The sequence below is a fragment of the Mus musculus genome, chromosome 7 (genome assembly GCF_000001635.26).
Source record: "Mus musculus strain C57BL/6J chromosome 7, GRCm38.p6 C57BL/6J".
NCBI classification, from domain to species: domain Eukaryota; kingdom Metazoa; phylum Chordata; class Mammalia; order Rodentia; family Muridae; genus Mus; species Mus musculus.
The window spans coordinates 104,215,857-104,235,528 of NC_000073.6; the positions used below are offsets into that span (position 1 = coordinate 104,215,857).

The 19,672-nt window shown below is 44.2% G+C and overlaps 1 protein-coding gene and 1 pseudogene across 5 annotated transcripts; one reads left to right on the plus strand and one right to left on the minus strand.

Moving 5' to 3' along the window:
• The first annotated feature begins 2,938 nt into the window (after positions 1-2,938).
• On the plus strand, positions 2,939-19,296 carry Trim6 (tripartite motif-containing 6). Of its 5 annotated transcripts, XM_006508365.4 has the most exons (9): positions 2,948-3,027; positions 5,349-5,442; positions 9,651-10,124; positions 10,953-11,048; positions 12,290-12,520; positions 14,872-14,894; positions 15,933-16,033; positions 16,257-16,283; positions 16,511-19,051. In XM_006508365.4, exons 3-9 carry the CDS (start codon positions 9,702-9,704, stop codon positions 17,074-17,076), a joined length of 1,467 nt encoding a protein of 488 aa, XP_006508428.1. In that variant the 5' UTR covers positions 2,948-3,027; positions 5,349-5,442; positions 9,651-9,701; the 3' UTR covers positions 17,077-19,051. The 5 variants fall into 5 exon arrangements, with proteins under 5 accessions (NP_001013637.1, XP_017167896.1, XP_006508428.1 ...); NM_001013616.2 differs by lacking the exon at positions 5,349-5,442 and having other exon boundaries at positions 2,939-3,027; positions 16,511-19,296; XM_006508366.4 differs by lacking the exons at positions 2,948-3,027; positions 5,349-5,442 and adding an exon at positions 3,043-3,337.
• Gm8667 lies at positions 6,477-6,925 on the minus strand (annotated as a pseudogene).
• Positions 19,297-19,672: the final 376 nt, after the last annotated feature.

Consider the following 19,672-nt stretch of genomic DNA (forward strand, 5'->3'; position numbering starts at 1 on the left):
TCCTTCTGACTCAGCCACCCAAGTGCTGGCATCACAGGCATAAGTCAACACGTGTGGATCCTTGGAGTAGCTTCAATGAAGTAGGCTAGAAGCCAGTTCTGTCTGATACCAGCATATAAGCTTCTTAATTAACTATGTAGCTGTAACAATATAAATGTAATAGTTTCTTTTTTAAAAAATGTTTTATTTATATATCAGTACTCTGTAGCTGTCTTCAGACATACAAGAAGAGTGCATCACATCCCATTACAGATGGTTAGGAGCCACCATGTGGTTTCTGGGAATTGAACTCAGGACATTTCTGGAAGACCAATCAGTGCTCTTAACCTCTGAGCCATCTCTCCAGCCGCCCTCTCCCCCCTCCCCCTCCCACACCTGATGTAATAGTTTCCTGACCAGCAGGCTGATCTGCAAACACACTTGGAGTAGCCTGCTTTATTACTCCATCCCCTGTTCCTGTTTTCTTTAGGGACAACTAAATGAATTGGAGAGGTGCTAGAATACATCTCTAGCCTCTGCCCTGCAGTGAACTAAAGAGGGAAGTAGGAGACAGAGGTCTGGGGACACATGGTACAAAACAAGGTGAAAGGCAGGCAGAGCTCATGTTCTTCATAGAGAGAGCAAAGTCATGTTCTCCAAGGAGAAGGGGACTCCTGGCCCTGTGGAGACTGAAGAGAGTTTGAGTGCAAAGAGAATAAGGAAAGGGTCCACCTTCAGTTCACACTGCAGGTCTTGGAATAGGTCATTTACCTCCCTGTAGGTTATAAGCCTATAAGGGATAAATTTCACTCACTCCATAGCACAAGGGAGCAGGGCTTTAAAAATCTTCTCTGCGGGGTCATGAGTTGACTTCTGCCCTAGTCTGAATCATCCAGCTACTTGTGCTATTGTGCTAAATAGGTTTCAATGAGTTCTAGACTTCTCAACCTCCTGTACCTCTACAGCAGCTACCTCTGTTTATTCTTACTCAGACTTCCTGGCTGGCTCAATTCTTCAAGGCTAAGAGTTGTATGCATGACTCAGGAGCAAAGCCCCATGATTTCCTTCAAGGATAATGGAACAGAAGAGAAGAGACGCTACAATTCAACAAGCATGGTGGTTTATTCCTTTAATCCGAGCAATCAGGAATGCAGAGGCAGGCAGATCTCTGAGTTCAAGGCCAGCCTGGTCTACAAAGGCATTCTAGGGCAGCCAGGGCAGTTATACAAAGAAACCTTGTCCAAACAAACAAACCAAACAAACAAAGTTACAATTCTGAGAACTGATTTGGAATTTAAAGAGACAATCCAGAGAACCCCCAACCATGATACCAGCAGGCAAACTCAGGCTCCATAGCAATTTTGTGTAACAGAACAACCAAGTCTGGAGTAATCAAAGGAGTGTAAGAACACAGAAATCTTGAAGAACCACACATTCAGAGATCCTCTCATCCCACATTCCCTGTCTTTGAGATCTTACCAAATTCTTCCTCCATATGATGGTGCCACCTATTTGTGCTGTCTATAAATCTCTTTTAGGAGCTAATCCCATTGGCAGAGTGTTTGCCCGGACGCACAAAGCCTGGGTTCAATGCTCAACACTGGATCAGCTGGGGCAAGGGGATGCACGCTTGCAATACCGCCACCACCACAGAAGCAGAATCTGGACCATTCTCAGCTACACAGCAAGTTTGAAATCAGCCTGGGAGAAATATGCATGTCACATCACCCTGTCTCAAAACCAAATAAACCTTACCCTTGTATGTTAGACATTGAGCGTCCCATCTTCTCTGCTCTGTTTTTCTATGATTCTTAAGAATGCTTGCACCAGCCAGGCGTGGTGGCACACACCTTTAATCCTAGCACTTGGGAGGCAGAGGCAGGCGGATTTCTGAGTTTGAGGCCAGGCTGGTCTACAAAGTGAGTTCCAGGACAGCCAGGGCTACAGAGAAACCCTGTCTTGAAAAACCAGAAAAAAAAAAAAAAAAAAAAAGGAATGCTTGCACCATGTTTTCCCATCCTCACTCCAAACATCTATTCCTGACTTGACTTTTCATTTTGTGTTTTAAGTTTTTCGAGGCAAAAACACTCTGTAGCCCAGGCTGGTTTAAATTTATGAGTAATCCTCCTGCCTCAGTCTCCTAATGCTGAATTACAATTGTGAGTCAGCCCAGTTCACAGGCTCATGCAGGTAAGGCAAACAATTTACTGCTGAGCCACTTCCTACTCCACCCCCAGCTCCTCCCCAAAGTCTTTCCCCCTCCCCCCATCTTCTGAGATCAGTTGGGTTGTCAGTCTCCCAAACCAGGAAGTTTGGCATTCTTTTCTTTTCACAGTAGCCCTGCCTTTAATAACTTACAGTCTAGGGGTTAGAGAGGTGGCTCAGTGGTTAAGAGCACCGACTGCTTTTCCTGAGTAGTTCAGTTCAATTCCCAGCAATCACATGGTGGCTCACAACCATCTGTAATAGGAATTCGATGCCCTTTTCTGATGTGTCTGAAGACAGCAACAGTGTACTTATATACATAAAATAAATAAATAAATCTTAAAAACAAACAAACAAACAAAAAACCCAAAACCCTTACAGTCCAGTTCCAGTCCAGTTCAGTTTGCATATGTAAATGTATAAGTACTTCAGTATAAAAGTAGTCTTTTGGTTCCATGCGTTAAAATTAGAGATACACACAGGTAATTTAAAGTTGGCAGATTTTTGTAATCCATCAAATGCAGTCACCTTTTAATTGTATGGCTAGACCTTTTATTCTTTAGACATTTCAATATATTGATAGTGAGAACAGGTGTATTAAACACTTGCATACGGTAGAAAGCCTAAGTCTCTAATGATGATGTTCTTAAAGACTGTTCCATAGACTTGTCTAGGGCATCTTCGCATTTCTGACCCGGGGTTTGGTCCCAGCCAGCACAGGGGTCAGCCCCGCCTCCTCCGCCAGGCCCGCCCCTTTTTCCTGGAGTCCGGCTTTAGTACTGGAAGGAGCCGTCTCCTTGGCTGCAAGTCCTCGGCACTGATCCAGGCACGGATTCCAGATTGGTGAGCAAACCCATTTTCTGACCAGTCGTTGCTGTCCCACTGGTGTGTAGAGTCTGTGCTGCCTTACTATTTGTGTTGGGGCTCACGCGTGCAAGAAGAGTTGCGGGACTGCCTCTTTGAGTTTCCTTGAGTTTGGGAAGCATTGGAGAGGCATGTTCGCGGCTAGGAATAGGCAGTATTCCTATAGCCCTAAGCGGGAAACGGGCGTTGAACCTGGATTTTGGAGGCAAAGGCACACTGCTCTGGGAGATTCCCGTTCGGAGTCCCGAGTGGATTCAGAGGTCAACATCTCCTCCCCCAGCTCCAGGAAGTAGGTTTATTCCCCCCAACCCCCAACCCCCTCCCAAGCAGGCCCGGCTTCTTCCAGGAAGAGTTGGGAGATGAGCTACTCTACCTGCCCCGACCCGGTCTACACCGGCTGCAACCAGTCGGAGCTAGGAGCCCTAGGGCCTCTCCAGAGGAAGCCGAGGCAAGCTGGGCGGAGTTAGGAACAGACCCCAGCCAGGATTTCTGGCCCTCGGAATTAGGCTTCCGGACGTGCTCTGGAGAAGTTTGCCTACCGGGTACTCTTCATCTGCGGACCTTCTCTGGGGGTGCCTACCGCCCCGTTACTCTGCTGAGTCACTTCTGACGGAGGCAGGCCGAGACAGTGAGGTGATTTATTGTGAATAACTTGGCTGAGATAGGGAGCATTGAATTTATGTATTCTAAAAGTATGTATGTAAACTCAATTTTTTTTCAGATATATCCTTCTATAACCCAAGCTACCCTATCGCTAACCATCTTCTTGATTCCAACCCTCTTCTCTGGTGTTACGATTACAGGCCTGAGCTACCGACACAGCAAAGGGACATTTATTTTATCAGTCATTTGAGAAAAATAGGTGTTACAGCTAGTTATGTTGCGTGTGTTTCAGTACAGGACCTGAAAATTGGATGCCGTATGTCCCCAGTCTGTTTATTTAGCCTCTGAGCTTTAACATTAAAAAAAAAAATTTATTTATTATTATACATAAGTACAATGTAGCTGTCTTCAGACACACCAGAAGAGGGCATCAGATCTCATTACTGGTGGTTGTGAGCCACCATGTGCTTGCTGGGGTTTGAACTCAGGACCTTCGGAAGAGCAGTCAGTGCTCTTACCCACTGAGCCGTCTCCTTAACATTTTTTTAATATGTAGCGTGGACAGAGCAATACAATGGGTGGATTCTAGAGTTTTGGTGAACGTTTACTGGGGCAGAGGTCGAAAAACAGCAAACCACCGGGCATGGCAAATTCTCAAACAAGGTTATTATGGGCAAACTCTATGCCTAACTTTTAAAATATGCATTATCAAGCCAGTTTTGGAAATAATATGCTAAGAAGTTGGGGTGTGTGGCTCAGTTGGTACGGTGCTTGTACAAAGTCCTGGATTGGATCCTCAGCATCAAAGAAAGGTAGAAGAGCTGGGGTGATGCTCTAGGGTTCTTGGGGAGTGAGTGGGTGGGGTGGGGTGGGACAAGGTGTAAAATACCAGTACTTGTGGCGTGGAGGCAGGGGAGTCCAAAGTTTAAGGTCACCCTCAGCTACATAGTGAGTTGCTGACAAGGTTGGGCTGCTTATGAACATGTCTCAGAACAAAAAAACGTAAAGGGGTAATAATAAAAGTGTTAAATTTGCTTTATGGTATGTTTAAAAAAAGAATATGACCTCTACTTGTTATGTCTACACAAATTAAAATATAAAGGCTTTAACATTAGGGATTACAAGTGAGATACCACAAGTTTAATAATTGCACAAAATATAATCTACCTTTAAAAACGTAATAGATTATTTAACACTGACTAGAAGAAGATAAAAATATATAGAGAGTAGTGTTTTAGGAATTTCTGAGCCAGGTGGTGGTGGCCCACGTCTTAAATCCCAGCACTTGGGAGGCAGAGGCAGGCGGATTTCTGAGTTTGAGGCCAGCCTGGCCTACAGAGTGAGTTCCAGGACAGCCAAGGGCTACACAGAGAAACCCTGTCTCAAAAAAACCAAAAAAAAAAAAAAAAAAAAGGAATTTCTGGTGTCAACAATCTTTTAAATGTGTAATGAATGATTCTTTGAAAGTAAACTCAGAAATGCTTAAAGCTAATTATATTCAAGTTTTATGTTCACTTAGTTGCTATTAAATAAATTCCAGATAGTAGATCAAGTTGGAATATAATCCTGCATAAAGATAAAAGGAAACATTAGCCAGGAATGCTTGCCGAGCAGAAGTAGACGCAGATGGTTGTCTGTGAGTTCGAGGCCAGCCTAGTCTATAACAAGTTTTTCTTCTTCCCCCTCCCTCTCTTGAGTCCCCACGCAGCCTTGCCCACAGCGGTGCCTGGGTATTACTGATTTTTATCCTGAAGGCCGTTCTGGAACCTACATGAGCTTCTGTTCTGACAGGTACTTCAGATCTGAGGATCAGTCTGTATTTTGGCCCTCCTTTCGCCTTTCCAGATTTTTCCAGCCCTAAATTGTATCTACCTGGCAAAGGTCAGTGCTAAAGCACCCTGACTGCCCTGCAAATCTTTTTCATTTCTGAGGTCCTTCACAGAGTTCCAGTTCAGGCCAGTGACTTTGTTCTGCCTCTAGTGTAGCTCTCTGATCTTTTAAAAATGTGTTGGTTTGGTTCTTTTGTGTTTGTGTGTGTGTGTGTGTGTGTGTGTGTGTGTGTGTGTGTGAGAGAGAGAGAGAGAGATTGCGTGAGTATATATGTGCCATGTGCATGCAGGAGCTCTTGTGTGTGATTATGTGAGTGCCACATGCATGCAGAAGCTCACGGAGGCCAGCCGAGGGCATTCAGTTCACGGGAACACCCCAGTTAAAGACAGTTGTGAGCTGCCGTGTGGGTGCTTAGAGCCAAACCCAGGTCCTCTTACCGCTGAGCCATCTCTCCAGCCCCTGTTCTTCTGGTTTAACTGGACTTCCCAGCCCTGGAGTCTTTCTCTTTTATTTGATACTAATTTGATCTTCTCCTCCAGAGCCGTCAGACTATCCTAGTCTAAAATAGAAGAAACACCAATTCCTTTGTTTGCATACAAGAAGTGTTATCTAATATGTCCCATCAGAATAAGAAGTGACAAAGATTCTGATAAAGTAGAAAATGGAGCCGCTGTGTAATTTTAAGTTTTCAGTTAGCTCTGTTACATAGTAAAAAGTAGGGGACGTGTTCACTTACGTCTGTAATTCCAGCACATGGGAGGCAAGAGCAAGAAAATCAAGTTAATGTCTAGGGTGGTCAGGGCTCTCTATGGTGGAATTCTGTCTTAGGAAAACCAAACAAACAAAAAAAGATGAAATGGGTAGATATATTTTTAATTTATTTTATTGAATTCAATACATGAGACAAATGAAGATAAAAATCAATTAAAATTTACAAAATATTTTCTTCCTTTTTTGAGGGGGAGTTAGCATTTAATTAACCTTCAGTGTGGCTTTTAAGCCACCAGAACACAGGCACCTCCAACCCCCTCAATCTTCTCTTCAGCTCTTCTGCTGAAGAATTTGGCCTTCACGATGACAGGTTGCTTAGGGAGCTTTCCCTTGCCCAGAACTTTGTGGTCGCCTGATCGAACAACATCAATGACGGGAGCAGCTCCAGTCTTGTTTTTTGCTGCATTGACCCTTGTCTACTTGCTGACCAAGTCCACAGTTTATCCAGGTTGACAGTTGCGCAGAAGCTCTGGTTCCTCTTTAAGTGGTAATGCCTCATACCAACTTTTGCAAAGTAGTAGCCTGGATGATATTTGTCAAAGTTGGTCGTGTGGTGATGTGTGCCTCCAGCATTCCTGCGGTCTCCTGGGTGCTTGCGGTGCTTACCGAGGTGGCCATGACCGTGGCTCAGGTGATCCCAGAGTTTCCGGGTCTTCCTCAGTGTGGATGACATGGTGGTGGCAGAAAGGAAAGAGCCAAAATATTTTTTCCTTCAAAACTTTAAAACTTGAATATGCATTTCTGACAAGGCATATCCCACGTCTCTGTAGCCTGAATAGTTGCTGTACTTGACAGTACAATTGGAAGACCAGGCACCAAATCATTTTTCTTTTTTTGTTTTTGTTTTTGTTTTTTTTTCCGAGACAGGTAGCCCTGGCTGTCGTGGAACTCACTCTTTAGACCAGGCTGGCCTCAGAAATCTGCCTGCCTCCGCCTCCGCTTCCGCCTCCCAAGTGCTGGGGGAGGCCTCCCAAGTGCTGGTAGTAAAGGCGTGGGGCACCACTGCCCGGCAAAGATTTATTTATTTTATTTATATGAATGCACTGTAGCTGTCTTCAAATACACCAGAAGAGGGCATCAGATCTCATTACAGATGGTTGTAAGGTACCATGTAAACTATTGGAATTGAACTCAGGACCTCTGGAAGAGCAGTCAGTGCTCTTTTTTTTTTTTTTTAAGGTTTATTTATTTATTATATGTAAGTACACTGTAGCTGTCTTCAGACACTCCAGAAGAGGAAGTCAGATCTCCTTACGGATGGTTGTGAGCCACCATGTGGTTGCTGGGATTTGAACTCGGGACCTTTGGAAGAGCAGTCGGGTGCTCTTACCCACTGAGCCATCTCACCAGCCCGCAGTCAGTGCTCTTAACTGCTCAGCCATCTCTCCAGCCCAAATCATTTTTCTCATGAGATTGTTCCCCATTCACTTCCTGTCAGTATTATTTTTATTATCATTTTTTGTCAGCATTATGCAATTATAATTAATATATATTAAGTTAGAAACCACAACTGTACAATTTATTTATTTATTTATTTATTTATTTATTTATTTATAGTGTGTTTGTTTATTTTCTGCATCTCACTGTATCCCTAGCTGTCTCAGGACTCTAGACCAGACTGGTCTGGAACTCACAGAGCTTAGCATACCTAGCTTTGTAACAAGCCACAAAGCCCCAAGGCTCCTAGACATTTCCTTTACACTGCCACCATCTTTGTTCTGGTTGGCAGTTCATCCCCACTAGAACCCTAGGGCTTCACTGATGCAAATGCTCTTCCACTTACCTGCAGTTCCATTTAATTGGCCTATTGGCCTAAAAGCAGCATCCTGTATTTTAAGTTTGGCTTGAAGGTTTCATGTTGCATAGTGAATGGTAGCCTAACTTGGTATGTAAACATATTGTAGCCTACTCTTGCAGCAAAGAGCCAAGTCTCTTCCAATCAGAAGGAACTATATAAGTAGTGCTGGATGTCAGCACCAATCTGGTTGTCTCTACAGTTTCCTTCTAGTGTCTTTTTCTTTTCTCTGGATGTTAACAGCTGGCCTGGGTGGTAAGGTAGAGTCTTTGTGAGTTATTTTTTGGTCCAGATTGGTGTTGGATTTTAAGACTGCACATAAACTCCTTTTGGATTTGCAGAACTGGGTATGGGTGTGGCTGGGTAATAAAGCCCATGCTAGCAAGTGGAGGCCCGGGATTGTGGCCACAGCATGATGGGGAGATATATACAACTACAATTGTCTTTTTAAACTAGTTTAATGTGGATGAATGTCTGTGCACCTCTAGTGTGCCTGGTTCCCTCAGAGCCAGATGAGGGTGTCAGACAAATCCTCTGGAACTGAAGTTACAGACCATTGTGAGTAGCCATGTACCCCAGTTGTCTGCAAGAACAGCCCGTGCTCTTAATCACTGAGCCATCTCTCCAACCCCTGTAGTTTTGTCTTTTGATAGTAATATACCATTGTGTGGGTATACTACAATTGTTCTTTTGGCAGTTAACATTATCATAAATTCCCTCAAGGGGTAGGGATTTCCTCAAGACACTAGTGGTTTGCAAAATATGGTTTTGCCTGAAAGGAAAGTCGAAATTCTATTGGGGACCCAGATTTGGTTCCCAGCACTCACTGCTTACAACTGAGATCCAATCCCCTCTTCTGGTCTCTATGGGCACCAGGCATACACATGGGGCCCAGAGAGACATTCAGGCAAAACCCCATATTATAAAATCTATTACCTGTGTCTGCTGTGGATGTTCCTGTCTGTTGGTTTTCCTGGAAAAAAGCTGAGCAAGACGTGAGTGAAGTGGGCTCACAGGGTGAAGGTGTCCACAAGCTTTGATAGCTGTGATCCTGGTGACCAGGCCTGAGGGGATGATAGCCAGAGGTGAAAAGCTCAAGAGAAGGGATGAATCGTCAGCTAAAGGAGGGCTCTGGCTTTTCGTTCACCGAGGTCTAACTGCTGTGGGTACAATCATGAACAGAACACAAAAGTCTCTGCCTTATCATTTCTTCAGAGGATTGAGAGCATCAAAGATAAGTAGGTCATGATAAGAAAATCAAAGCTAGTGGGTGCTTGCCTTCTGATAAGACAATGTGGAAGAGGTCATTGGTGTACATGCCAGATCGGAGGGTCTCAATTGCAACAGGAGCCCCAAATCCAAAAGTCCTGGCACAGGACTCAGGTGGGCTGAAGAAATGCCCGTCAAATGCAAGTCACACCAGGCCTCTCCAGAGTCCCCATTTATCTTTCTATCCAATAGGAGGTAAAGGCACTGATAAGCATTATAACAAGAGGGCAAGCTGGTGTTAGATGTGAGCTGAGGTAAAGTGTTGGAGCTGGGGCGAGAGTATCCATTCTCCTAACTTAGCCTGTGCCTTTTTTTTTTCTTTCTTTTTACCCAGGATTCTTTTTCTAAGCAAGCTGGGAAGGTAGGAGACGAGAGAGTGGCTACAATGACTTCAACAGTCTTGGTGGACATCCGAGATGAAGTAACCTGCCCTATCTGCTTGGAGCTCCTGACAGAACCCCTGAGCATTGATTGTGGCCATAGCTTCTGCCAGGTCTGCATCATAGGAAACAGTAATAATTCAGTGTTCGGCCAAGGAGGGAGGAGCAGCTGTCCTGTGTGCCGGACCTCCTATCAGCCTGGGAACCTCCGTCCTAATCGGCACCTGGCCGCCATAGTGAAGAGGCTCAGAGAGGTTGCGTTGTGCCCTGGAAAACAACTCGAGGTCATTTTTTGTGCGCTTCATGGAGAGAAACTCCAGCTCTTTTGCAAGGAGGATGGGAAGTTAATTTGCTGGCTTTGTGAACGATCTCAGGAGCACCGTGGTCATCACACATTCCTCATGGAGGAGGTGGCCCAGGAGTACCAGGTCGGTCCTAAGCTTAACATTACTTCATGTCCTCATCTGATTGCTTTATAGTTTGGGTTTGTTGTCTTCTTCTGGAAAAGCTGCAAGAGAGAATTTCATTGTGTAGCCCAGGCTGGCCTCAAACTCAGAAATCTGCCTGCCTCAGCTTCCCAAGTGCTAGGATTAAAGGTGTGCATCACCACTGCCCATTTTTGTTTCGTCTTCTTTTTTTTTTTTTTTTTTTTTTTTTTTTGGTTTTTCGAGACAGGGTTTCTCTGTATAGCTCTGGCTGTCCTGGAAGTCACTTTGTAGACCAGGCTGGCCTTGAACTCAGAAATCTGCCTGCCTCTGCCTCCCGAGTGCTGGAATTAAAGGGGTGTACCACCACTCCTGGCTAAGATTTTCTTCTTTTTAAAATAAGATCCCATATACTCCAGTATGGACTCAAGCTGACTGTATAACTAATGATGACCTTGAACTTCTGATCCTACTGCCTTCACTTCCAGAATTCTGTGATTACAAGTGTCCAGTATTTCTTGCATGCTAGACAAACACTCTACCAACTGAAACTATACGTGAAGCCCAGATTTCTTTGTTGAACTCACGATTACCTGGAAGTTGGGAGCCTAGAAAGTAGCTCCTTAGTACTAATATTTTCCTGCTGCCACCTTGCTTATTTGCTGTACACGATTGACCACTCCTGTGTTTGCACTCCCTGTATAGAGAAGGTACTTCAAAACCAAGGCAGGGTTCCCCTGGGGTCAGCATCATCTCAGCCTACTTTGTTCGATGTCTAGGTACTAAGACAGTTTGAGGCTGGCCCCTCTTAACCTGATACTTTTATTCCAGGACATGTTCCAGGAGTCTCTGAAGAAATTGAGGAGGGAGCAGCAGGAAGCCGAGAAGCTAAAAGCTCTTATCCAGGAGAAGAGGGAATCCTGGAAGGCAAGTGGGAGTCTCCTGAAAGCGATCTGGGACCACAGAGGGGACCGTGGGGCTGAGGACCAGGGTGCCCCAGTGTCTCCTCCTTGGTAGACTTGCTTCCCTAGATCTGGTCTTTTTCCTGTGCCAGGGGAATTGGGGTGGAAGTTAGGTAACAAACATGTCAATGAAGTCTTTTGTTGTTGTTTTTGTTTATTTGTTTTGGTTGGTTGGGGTTTGGTTTGTGTTTTTGTTGTTGGGGGCTTTTTATGTTTTTTGTTCTGCTTTTTTTTTTTTTTGTTTGTTTGTTTATTTATTATATGTAAGTACACTGTAGCTGTCTTCAGACACTCCAGAAGAGGGAGTCAGATCTCGTTACTGATGGTTGTGAGCCACCATGTGGTTGCTGGGATTTGAACTCCTGACCTTCGGAAGAGCAGTCGGGTGCTCTTACCCACTGAGCCATCTCACCAGCCCTTGTTCTGCTTTTTTTAAAAAAAAATGCATGTTATTTTATTTTATGTTTATGGTTGTTTTACATACATGCATTATTATGAACCATAAGTATGCCAGGTGCATAAGGAGGCCAGAAGTTCCCTCTTCTGGATTTATAGACAACGATGAACCACCATTGGTTGCTGGGAATCAAGCTTGGGTCCTCTGGAAGAGCAACAAGGGCTCTTAACATCTAAGCCATCTCTCCAGGCCCTCCCAGATTTTTAAGGCAATTGTAAGAGAAAGGATGTCTTCCCAGACTTAGTGATATACACCTTTAATTCTGGCACTTCAAGGCCATCGTTACTTATGAAGTGAGTTCCAAGCTAGTCAGAGTTACACAGAGAAACCCTGTCTCAAAAAAAAAAAAAAAAAAAGGAGAAGGAAGGAAAGAAAAAAGAAGGCCAATCAGTCCGATGGCCTTCTTTGTAATTGTAATTTGTAATTCTGAATCTTAATCTATTTCCAACTTGACCTCCTGGAAATGATAATTGTAAGCCAGCTATTCCTCTCAGGGCTCAAAATTAGAAGCAGACTCTGATCTAGTTGCCTAAGAGGGTAGATGAGCTTCCTGGAGTCTAAGCTCACCCAAGACTACTTAACTTTAGATAGACAGCCTAAGGCTTAGGGCCTGAGAACAGTTCCCACAGGCTTGTGTCCCTCTACTCTCAGGCTCAGGGAAGCAGTATGCAGCTGCTTCCTGCTCCCTCCTCCCCCAGGGAGAACCTTTGGTCCAGCAACCAACTGCCTGTTTTTCTCTGGTGCTGAAGAGTCAGGTGGAGCCTGAGAAACGCCGGATCCAGACAGAGTTTAAGCAGCTCCGAAGCATCCTGGACAGGGAGGAGCAGCGGGAACTGAAGAAACTGGAAGTGGAAGAGAGGAAGGGGCTGAGCATCATAGAAAAGGCCGAGGGTGACCTGATCCACCAGAGCCAGTCACTGAAGGACCTCATCTCAGACCTGGAGCACCGGTGCCAGGGGTCCACCGTAGAACTGCTGCAGGTATTGAGCTATGAGGAGGCCACAGGAAGTCTAAGACAGTTCAGGTGCAAATACCAGTGTTATTCCTTCCTAAACAAGAGTAGCCCAGAAGTTTATCTGGAATTTCGGAGATCTGTTGTATTAAGCATTGTTCTCCAGGAGCCTTTTTGTTCTGATACAGATAAACCTTAGCTGTGAGGGACAATTCCTGGCCCCTTCCCACTAGGAGTCAACAGTATTAATCTAGACAAAGCATCCCAAAGCCCTTTAAGATTGCCCTATGTCCCCAGCGCTAACCCTAGCTGAAAACTTGTGTTCACTAGGCCTCTCATGTCTCTGATGCTGTGATGGGAATTTTCTTTTTTTTTTTTTCTTTTTTTTTAATTAGGTATTTTCCTCATTTACATTTTCAATGCTATCCCAAAGGTCCCCCATACCCACCCCCCCAATCCCCTACCCACCCACTCCCCCTTTTTGGCCTGGCGTTCCCCTGTACTGGGGCATATAAAGTTTGCAAGTCCAGTGGGCCTCTCTTTGCAGTGATGGCCGACTAGGCCATCTTTTGATACATATGCAGCTAGAGTCAAGAGCTCCGGGGTACTGGTTAGTTCATATTGTTGTTCCACCTATAGGGTTGCAGTTCCCTATAGCTCCTTGGGTAATTTCTCTAGCTCCTCCATTAGGGGCCGTGTGACCCATCCAATAGCTGACTGTGATCATCCACTTCTGTGTTTGCTAGGCCCCGGCATAGTCTCACAAGAGAGAGCTATAACTGGGTCCTTTCAGCGAAATCTTGCTAGTGTATGCAATGGTGTCAGCATTTGGAAGCTGATTATGGGATGGATCCCTGCATATGGCAGTCACTAGATGGTCCATCCTTTCATCACAGCTCCAAATTTTGTCTCTGTAACTCCTTCTATGGGTGTTTTGTTCCCATTTCTAAGAAAGGGTAAAGTGTCCACACTTTGGTCTTCGTTCTTCTTGAATTTCATGCGTTTGGCAAGTTGTATCTTATATCTTGGGTATCCTAAGTTTCTGGGCTATTATCCACTTATCAGTGAGTACATATTGTGCGAGTTCCTTTGTGATTGGGTTACTTCACTCAGGATGATACCCTCCAGGTCCATCCATTTGCCTAGGAATTTCATAAATTCATTTTTTTAATAGCTGAGTAGTATTCCATTGTGTAAATGTACCACATTTTCTGTATCCATTCCTCTGTTGAGGGACATCTGGGTTCTTTCCAGCTTCTGGCTATTATAAACAAGGCTGCTATGAACATAGTGGAGCATGTGTTCTTCTTACCGGTTGGGACATCTTCTGGATATATGCCCAGGAGAGGTATTGCGGGATCCTCCGGTAGTACGATGGGAATTTTCTGTTTCATCACAGGAAAACACATCAAAACCAAGTTAGTCAGCACTTACCAGCCTTTCTCTGCTTTTCCTCTCTTCAGTACAGTCAGTCCCCTAGTGTGCTGTAGCAATAGATACTGTCTGCTTTTGTACGCAGGCACCATCTAAGGGATGACGTTTGAGAGAACCATGTTTAAAACCTGTAACTGTCTCAAAGCCAGGTGGTGGCATAGGCCTTAAATCCCAGCACACTAGAGGCAGAGACAGGTGAATCTCTTGAATTTGAGGCCAGCCTGGTCTATGGAGCGAGTTCTAGGATAGCCTGGGCTATACAGAGGAAAACCCTGTCTCGAAAAACCAAAAAGATAAACTAAAACCTGTAACTGTCTCAAGGGTAAAAGTTACTCTATCATAAATGTAGGGCCAGGTGCTGCATGCTGAATTACAGGTTATACACACACACATATACATATATACATACATACATACATACATACATACATACATACATACACTGAATTACAGGTTATACACACACACATATACATATATACATACATACATACATACATACAAACATACACACACACACACCCTGTGATAAGCTCAGTGGTGGAACATTTGTCTACATAAAGCCTTGGTTTCAATCCCAAGCATTGCCAAAAAGAAAAAACAAACAAAACCCACAGTTATAAAAATAAAGAAACTTACCCAAATTTGTACATGGGTCGTTAGGAACTTTGCTCTGAGATGGAGTTTGGGGGTTTTGTGTTTAGTTCTTTTGAGATGAATTCTTGTTGTATAACTTAGGCTAGCCTCAAACTTACAGTCTTCTTGCCTCAACTTCCCAAGTGCTAGGATCACAGGCATGCCCCATGCAGGCTGTATCTGGCTTGCTCCGAGTTCTCATCTCTACTTTGTAGTCCTTGGGCCTTTATTTCTTTGTTCCTACTCACTACATGGGATGGTAAAGGTGGAGGAAGACACGGTCCTTAATCTGTCTTTTTTCCTTCCTAGGATGTGGGTGATGTTACAAAAAGGTATGTGTTAATATTAGCTAATGCCCTTGCGCTTTCCAAAAGTTCTTGGCCCCTGTAGAATAATCCCGTGGGAAGGGGAAAGTCACAGGCAAGAGAGGTTTGAGACTGGTAATGTTGAGTTGTATGTGAATTTAGGGATCTCAAAAATAAGGGAGCAGGCTGGCATCCATGGTAGAAGAATTGGTATGGTAAGAGAACGCTAACAGGAGGCATGATTCTTTTTTACCAACTTCTCTACACGCCTTTGACCCTGGTTTTCCCATTCTTGCCTGTGTGTCTTAGAGGGAAATCACCATCAATATATTGGCTTGAGAGCTGTCTTTCCACAGGCTGGCTGTAACTTTCTCTTCCTTCCCTGGCTCTCCTATTCTGGTCTTACTGCTCCATGGGCTCAGATTTCCTTATATGTCAGTTCCAGTAAAAACACTGACCTGAGTCACCAGGGAAATGGCTTTGGCTCTGGGATAGAACAAGGTCTCTTTAATAATCAAATCTCCAAAGTCATCTACGGAGTTGACATCTGAAGTTGCCCACAGACCCTTCAGGCCTCTTAGATAGTGGACCTGGGTTTCTGGTGGTGAAACTTAAGCCCACACCCTTGAAGCAAGCCCTTCTATAGGTATTTTAGTGTGACAGCAGGGTTCCTGATCAGTGTGGGCATCTCCAGCGCCTCCTGGTGGACATTTTGATGCAGCACTGACATTTTTAAACATTTTTGTTTCTTTTCCACACTGCAGCAAAGCAATCTACAGCCACCTGTTCTTAGAACACAGATAGAAAAGGAAAAGCCACTATATATTGTAAAAGTTACAATAGAAAAGAAACTAAACAAAGCTGTAAAAAGTTAGCATTTACTGAAATGTATGGAGATAGTGAGCAGCTAGTTTCTAATCCAGGTCTTCTGGTCCAAGGCAGGGCTCTTTGCAGATGCTGCCTTTCCTCAAGAAAGAATGTTAAAGTTCATCCATGGGTCTGAGTTTGGGGGAGACAGAGTAGTTAGTCAGCACCCTGAGTTCTCATAAGGTCTGTCCTCACTAGGAGTGAGTTCTGGACCCTGAGGAAGCCCCAAGCTCTCCCCACCAAGCTGAAAAGTTTGTTTCGAGCACCGGATCTGAGGAAGATGCTAAAAGTCTTTAGAGGTAAGTTTGGGGTGAAGTGGATGTGGGATCGCTATAAGGGTGTAGTAATGTAGAGAACAGTGCTGATGAGGTGAAGTGGATGTGGGATCGCTGTAAAGGATGTAGTAATGTAGAGAACAGTGCTGATGAACGAACACAGAGGGACCAGTGCGCTGCGCTGAGAATGATATGTAGTCCCTGTATCAGGGATGGTGTTCTTCTACATGTTTTCCTTTTCTTACAGAGCTGACAGATGTCCAAAGCTATTGGGGTGAGTAGAATCTATGCCCTCTGTGAAGTGATAACCGTGAGCCCCTTTCACATGCTTCTGCTCAGCAGTCATGCATGTTCGCTCAGGTCTTAGGTGTCCACATCTCTCCTTTCCTTGCTACCTAATGCTTTTGGTCCCCCTACAGCCATTTCCTTTGTGCCCTCCTCGCAGAATCATGGGACCCACGTGCCCATTCTTATCGGTTACTGTTGTACCTTCTCCTACAGTGGACGTGACACTGAATCCACAGACGGCTAATTTAAATCTTGTCCTGTCGAAAAATCGGAGACAGGTGAGGTTTGTGGGTGCCCAGCTGTCCGAGCCATCCAGTCTGGAAGAACATTATGACTGTAGTGTCCTGGGCTCTCAGCACTTCTCCTCAGGAAAATACTACTGGGAAGTGGACGTGAGCAAGAAGACGGCATGGATCTTGGGTGTATGCAGTACCCCGGTGGATCCCATGTTCTCTTTCAGCCAGTACTCCAGCAAGCAGGGCGCCTACTCCAGGTATCAGCCACAGTGTGGATACTGGGTGATTGGCTTGCAGTGTAAGCACGAGTACAGAGCCTATGAGGATTCCTCCCCGTCCCTGCTCCTCTCCATGACCGTGCCACCTCGACGCATAGGGATTTTCTTAGACTGTGAGGCTGGCACGGTCTCCTTTTATAATGTCACAAACCACGGCTTGCCCATCTACACCTTCTCGAAGTATTACTTTCCTTCTGCCCTTTGTCCCTATTTTAATCCCTGCAGCTGTATAGTCCCGATGACCCTGCGGCGGCCAACTTCCTGAGGTCTGTTACCCCTGCCCACAACTAAGCAGATTCCTTCAAACACATGAATCTCCATTCTCTGTTCTCCTAGTAGGATACCTTCCATTGCTAAGAGTGCGCACCCTTAAGCCATCTCATGGAAAAGCATTTAGTGTTTTGGGGTTTTTGTATTTTTGCTTTTGGGTTGTTTATTTTTGTTTTTTGTTTTTTATTTTTAGAGATAGGGTTTCTGGAACTCTGTAGGTCAAACTGGCCTTAAACTTGGAGAGATCCGCTTGCCTCTCCTGAGTGCTGGGACACCAGTCTAGTTGTGTTTTGGTTTTGGGTTTTTTGTTTGTTTGTTTGTTTTTTGTTTGTTTGTATTTTTGAAACAGGCTGGCCTTGAACTCTGTGATTGAGAAACTAACTGAGAACTGATCCAGAGTCCCGATTACAAGTGGACATCACCATACCTGGCTGTGAATTTGTTTTAGTGTTGTTTGAGATAGGGTCTCCATAAATAGCCCAAACTGGCCACAGACTCAGTCCATTTGCCTCACTCCCAAATACTGATTATAGATCTACCTCACAGTGCCTGACTGAGCTCCCAAATACTGATTATAGCTCTACCTCACAGCACCTGACTGAGCTCCCAAATACTGATTATAGATCTACCTCACAGTGCCTGACTGAGCTCCCAAATACTGATTATAGATCTACCTCACAGCGCCTGACTGAGCTCTCAAATACTGATTATAGCTCTACCTCACAGCGCCTGACTGAGCACATTTGACGACTTTTTTCTTTACTAATGTCTGTGGTCAAATGTAAAGAACCTCTGAATTAGATAGGAATTTTTTAATAAATATTGAATTCAGTAATTTTTTTTCTCTAGTTACTGAGATACTTGTGTATCCTTTCTATTCTGCTCCTGGGTCAGCCTCACTGAGTTGTCTCAGTTGTTACGTTTACCACTGATTCCTGAAGCAAAACTGTCATGTGTTACATTCAGCACTTTATGTTTGCTGACTCTAGGTTTGGTTTTTGTCTCTTTATAAACAAACTACCTCTAAGTTTGCATTCTTTGTTATCTGTCAAGGCATATCAGAAAGAAATTATGGGGAAGGGCTTATGTATGTGTATTTAGGATCACAATAAATCCTAAGTATGTATATTTAGGATTACAGTAAAAATAATAAAATCTTTGGATGGTTTCAAGAAGAGATTGTAGCTTTGGTTTTAACAATAAATGCTACCACAACCTTCAGCCTTCAGCATAAAATTTTAAGAGTGGTAATAAAAACTAGAAAATGCTCTTGAAAGGGAGATAAAGTAAGATAAGGAGAAGACTTCAATCAACCAGTATCAGTTATTATTTAGGAGGAGGAAGAAATTCAGTTACCCATTCTCACAGTGAGTTATTCTGGTCCCCCCAGCCCCTCTTATTTCTTCTGTAGAGCTAGGTACTGAACTCGGCTTTTTACTTCAAGCAGAGACATTTTAGCACCAAGCTTAACCCCATTTTTGTGTTTTGTATTGTTATTATTGGGGTTTGTTTGTTTGTTTGTTTTGTTTTGCTGACACAGGGTTTTAACACATTTCCCAGGCTGGCCTTGAGCTTGCTATCAAGTGCAGGCTGACTTTAAGCTTTGCCTCAGCATCCTGAGTAACTAGGTGTTTAGGGTAATACTGACTTTTCATCTTAGCCTGGACCTTCTCTTTGTGCTCATATTCAAATTGCAAATGAGTGAACCGCTTTGGCTTTGCTGGAAAGGTGCAACAAACTTTCATATTCAACTGTGAAAAAAGTTATAGCTGTGAAGATGGAAATGAGTGTCGGGGGAGGTGCAGCTGGACTTCTGACACTGCAGACAAGGGCTACTCGTGGCTTTTGGTACTCTCCAATGTACTGTAACAGTGAAATACTGAATTTCCATAAAAGCAATGTAAAATAATCTATTATCTTACAATGATGGTATTTTGGATATATTTTAAATAAAATGTTTTATTTCAGGATGGAGTCTTCTTACTCTGTAGCCCAGGCTCGCCATCAAATTGTAGTGGTAGCTTCCTGCCTTAGCCTTTCAACTGCTGGGGTTAAGGCATAAGCCACCACAGGCAGTTTTCCCTGTATGTTTTAAATGTGGGTACTAGGAAATTTTCAGTTATACATTAACTGGCTTCTGTTACACTTCTACTGTCAAGATGAACTTTCTATTCTTGGGGGAACCCTAGAATAATAAAGACTTGGCCAGAGAACCAAGGGAGACTTGAAGGTGCATCTGTTTATAAAAGGACCTATCTGCACACTCACCCCCAAGCCCTGAGGTTTTTTGTTGTTGTTGTTGTTGGGGGAGGGGGCGCAGATTGCTTTAAACTTTTATTTTCAATCGAGTACATATGTGTTTGTATAAGTGAGGAGGCCAGAGGCCTCAGGTCCTCTGAAACTGGACATGGGTTCTGGGAATGAAACTCGGGTCCTCTGGAAAATAAAGCATACCCATAACTCCTGAGCCATCTCTCCAGACTCCCGAGGGTGTGGCATCAAAGACCATGATTAAACACAGCTGGGAAACATGGGCTTGGGGAGGAGAGGTATCATGTCTGGAGAACATTTCTGCTCTTGAGGGACTCTGG

What these genes read in the sequence shown, in the direction of transcription:
- Trim6 (NM_001013616.2), top strand. Translation starts at nt 9,702, where the DNA reads ATGACTTCAACAGTCTTGGTGGACATCCGAGATGAAGTAACCTGCCCT. An exon ending in AGGTGGCCCAGGAGTACCAG is followed by an intron (nt 10,125 to 10,952) that starts GTCGGTCCTAAG and finishes CTTTTATTCCAG; the next exon opens with GACATGTTCCAGGAGTCTCT. An exon ending in AGAAGAGGGAATCCTGGAAG is followed by an intron (nt 11,049 to 12,289) that starts GCAAGTGGGAGT and finishes CTGGTGCTGAAG; the next exon opens with AGTCAGGTGGAGCCTGAGAA.